The following is a 3,694-nucleotide window of genomic DNA, read 5'->3' as shown; positions in this document are numbered from 1 at the left end:
ATCCCCCTTTCCTAAGATATTATGACCCATGCAAACTATCAAACTACAAATCTCTAATCCTAAATGCAAATTAATCAAAGTTATGAGTGTCTTCTTATCATAACACAATATCTAAAACAAAATACCAATATTACTAAATTAAACATGCATAGGTGATTGCTAACAGCAACTGTATGGCTACGTATCGACTTGATGCATACTAATTAAAATTATCAGCAATCTTAACTCAAATTATGTGTCGATTACATAGTCCTTCAAGTGCTTGGGTTGTTTGCGGCACGGATACGCTGCGGCCGGCAGATACGGTTTCCAGAGTATCGTCAGGACTCTCACCAGCCACAGGGCTGTCATTTTCGCGATCAGCGGGTGATACAGTCGTTTCGTGATTCTGAGTTTCAGACTCAGATACGGAGGAGTGAGCACCACGGCTAGTGTCACTTGCTCTCAATTCCGCATGTTTCGGAACTATCGAACGTTCAAATAATACGGTTTCGCTAGGATCACCGACTAGCGGACGCGGTTTGACACAGGTTGGGCGGATATCACGGTTTCTGCGATACACGCCACATGACGCACAGTGTAGGTACGATCACCATTCGAATCAGTGATTTCACCTAAAACCCATCTTTTTCCCTCCTTGTGCTCGAAATACACGATTTGACCCACTCCGAGAGGGTGGAGGTCGCACGCGCTTTTGTCATGGTGACGTTTTACGGTTGCTTTACGTTTGACTCGCTTCTCTGCTGCACGCGAATACCAGGTTCCATTGGCGTTTCGCCACAAAGATGGAAGCAACGAACGATTACCACGACCGAATAACATCTGCGCAGGACTAAGATCGGTGTCCTGCCTTAGAGTGTTACGCTGCTCCAAGAGAGCGAGAGATTGGTCAGTACCATATCTGAGCGCTTTCAGCATCACGTGTTTCATCACTTTCACAGCAGCCTCGGCTTTTCCGTTGGCTGAGTGATGGCCGGGTGAGGACATAACGTGAATGAATCCCCACTATCACGCAAATTTCGCAAATTCCGACGCAATAAATTGCGGACCTGGATCGGACACAATACATTTCGGAGTGCGGAATCTGGCAAAATGCTTCTTTAATTTCTCAATGACCGCTGAACTTGTCGTTGACGACATGCGACCTACCTCAATGAAGTTTGAGTGGTAGTCGATCGAGACTAAAAAGTTTCTCCCTTTCACCTCAAATAGGTCTACGCCTACTTTGTCCCACGGTTGAACATCCGCATGTTGTTTCAGAGATTCTTAATGATTACGCGGACGCATCTCTTGGCACAACTCACAACTGTCGCTGAGCTGCTTTATGTCGTGCGCTATTCCGGGCCAAAATACCGTGTTTCGTGCACGATGCAACATACTTTGGTATCCGAGATGTGCGGAATGAAGGCGACGCTTCATATCGGAACGGAGTGCAACCGGAATAAACACGGCTCCGCCTTTTACGATGACACTGGAACTATCGATACTCATTACATCACGCATATCATAATACGGTTTCGCGCAATCTGGCACGAGGTCCTTGCGGTTTGGCCATCCGTCCAGGATCAGTGATTTCAGCACTTCCATGGACTCATCAGTGTCCATAGCAGTCATTATTTCTTCAACGAGCGCATCAGGAATTCCTCCAAACTCTCGGACTTCAAGAATTCTCGGGCGATTATCATCGCCGTCCGCACACGCCCGACTTAGCGTCCACGAGCTTGGATCCCTCCAGGAACTGAAATTCGATATCGTAACGATGAACACGCATCATCAATGCTTGAAGACGTTTTAGTGCGAGATTTAACGGTTTTTTCAAGATCGACGCTAACGGCTTGTGGTCATTCTCGACAGTGACGCTACGGCCATACGTACACTGGTCGAATCGTTCCAACGCAAATACGATCGACAGCATTTCCTTCTCGATTTGAGCCCAATTACGTTCGGCAGAGGTTAGGCTACGAGAGGCATATTCAACGGGATGTTTGTCTTGTAGTAAGACGGCTCCGAGCCCATCCTTGCTGCTGTCCACTTGCAGTTCAACCGGTTTAGCTGGGTCGAAGTATGCCAATGCAGGTGTGGTCGACAGGCTTTGCTTGACTTTTTCGAACGCAGCTTCACACTCAACCGACCAATTCCATGGGGCATCATTTCTGGTCAGTGCACGAATGGGTTCAAGGTCACTTGCCAGGTTCGGCAGAAAACGAGCAAGGTACTGCACCATACCACACAACCGTTTGATACCGGTGACATCTGTGGGTGCAGGCATCTTACATATTGCTGCAATCTTTGACTGGTCTGCCTTGACAGCCTCATTCGGGAACAGATGACCATGTATTTTGATCGCTGTCTTTCCGATCTCAGCTTTGTCATTGTTCAGAATTAGGCTATATTTCGCTCTTCACACCGCTTGTATATTTTTTCTAGTTTCCCTTGATTATCGGTAGTCGCTTCTGCCATCGTATTGCCGCATCCAGCAACAGTCAAATCATCAGCGATCGAGAAAACACCCGCAATACCGGACAGCGCTTCATCGAGCCGCCGCTGAAAACATTCACTGCTGACCTTCAAACCGAATGGCAAACGCGCCCATCGGAACCGGCCTAAAGGTGTGATCATTGTGGTTAGCAGACTTGATTCCTGATCGAGACGAACGTGCCAAAAAGCTTCTTTCACATCTAGCTTACTGAATACCTTCGCATTCCGTAACATGGGTAGGACATCATCTACCGTCGTCAGCTTGTAATGTTCGCGTTGTAACGCATCGTTTAGCGGCTTCGGATCAATACATATGCGGAGGTTACCGTTCGGTCTACGGACCACTGCCATCTGGCTGACCCATTAGATTGGTTCGGTAACAGGAACCAGCACACCGTGGTCAACTAATCGCTCTAGTTCATTCTTTACATCGGCATGTAGGGCTAACGGTATCTTCCTACAAGAGAGCTGTCACGGGCGAACATCAGGATCTACAGTCAGGTTGGCTATGCCAAGATCACCCAGTGGTTCGGGCTCTGTTTTCACTGCAGAAATGAAATAATCATTATTCACAGTTATTGAATTCATGTCTTGTATCGTTTTGAGACCAAGTAGACATATAAACTTTTTCGGCACGACGGTATATCGGACTCGATGTTTCTCGTTGTTACGCAGATTAGTCACTGTCAACGTAGTTTCACCAAGAGGCTTCATCTGAGTGTGGTTCCACATTATGAGATTCTTCGTTGTTTCACGAACTTGTTCCTTTCGTACGAAACGTTGGCAAATAGTGTTCACATTTGCACCGCTATCGACTTGACATTTGATATCGCAATCATTCACTTGCATCCGTGCATGTAAAACCGCTGTGTCAGCCTGCACGGCATTAAGCCAGCAGTAGTCTCCATTTTTGAGCGGGTTTACACTCGAAATATCGACTGTATGTATTTTCGACTTCTTACATTTTGCTTTAAAATGATCCCGACCGTTACAGTTCTGACAGGTTTTACCATACGCGAGACATCTTTCTTTTCCAGCTGCATGTTTGTAACCACAGAAATCGCAGTCTGTAATTGGCTGGTTTTGATTCTTCGGTCTTCCCTTTCCTTTTGCAGCATGTGCAGCTCTTGGTTTGGAAACCATCTGGTTCGTACTGATTCTGTTCACTTTAACCCCATTTCCGGATTGAACATGCGCATCGCGGATTTCTCTCGCA

The 3,694-nt window shown here is 46.7% G+C and overlaps 1 protein-coding gene across 1 annotated transcript; it reads right to left on the bottom strand.

The window, feature by feature from the left end:
- Positions 1 to 1,008: 1,008 nt before the first annotated feature.
- On the bottom strand, positions 1,009 to 2,269 carry LOC141904354 (protein NYNRIN-like). Its single transcript, XM_074792939.1, has 3 exons — positions 1,833 to 2,269; positions 1,380 to 1,738; positions 1,009 to 1,265 (listed from the first exon to the last, which is right to left on the bottom strand). The coding sequence occupies exons 1-3, from the start codon at positions 2,267 to 2,269 to the stop codon at positions 1,009 to 1,011; spliced, it is 1,053 nt and encodes a 350-aa protein (XP_074649040.1).
- Between the last annotated feature and the right edge of the window lie 1,425 nt (positions 2,270 to 3,694).

This window comes from Tubulanus polymorphus, chromosome 4, assembly GCF_964204645.1.
Source record: "Tubulanus polymorphus chromosome 4, tnTubPoly1.2, whole genome shotgun sequence".
In the NCBI taxonomy this organism is placed as follows: Eukaryota; Metazoa; Nemertea; class Palaeonemertea; order Tubulaniformes; family Tubulanidae; genus Tubulanus; species Tubulanus polymorphus.
Note: the sequence above shows the minus strand (reverse complement) of the source record. Positions and strands in the feature narration are given on the sequence as shown.

Bases quoted from the DNA above. Each gene is read 5' to 3' on its own strand.
- LOC141904354 (XM_074792939.1), bottom strand. From the start codon at position 2,269: ATGCCTGCACCCACAGATGTCACCGGTATCAAACGGTTGTGTGGTATG. The intron at 1,739-1,832 runs GTTAGCGTCGAT...ATCGAATTTCAG, and splicing joins GTCGAGAATGACCACAAGCC to TTCCTGGAGGGATCCAAGCT. The intron at 1,266-1,379 runs GTATGTTGCATC...GTAATCATTAAG, and splicing joins CGCACATCTCGGATACCAAA to AATCTCTGAAACAACATGCG.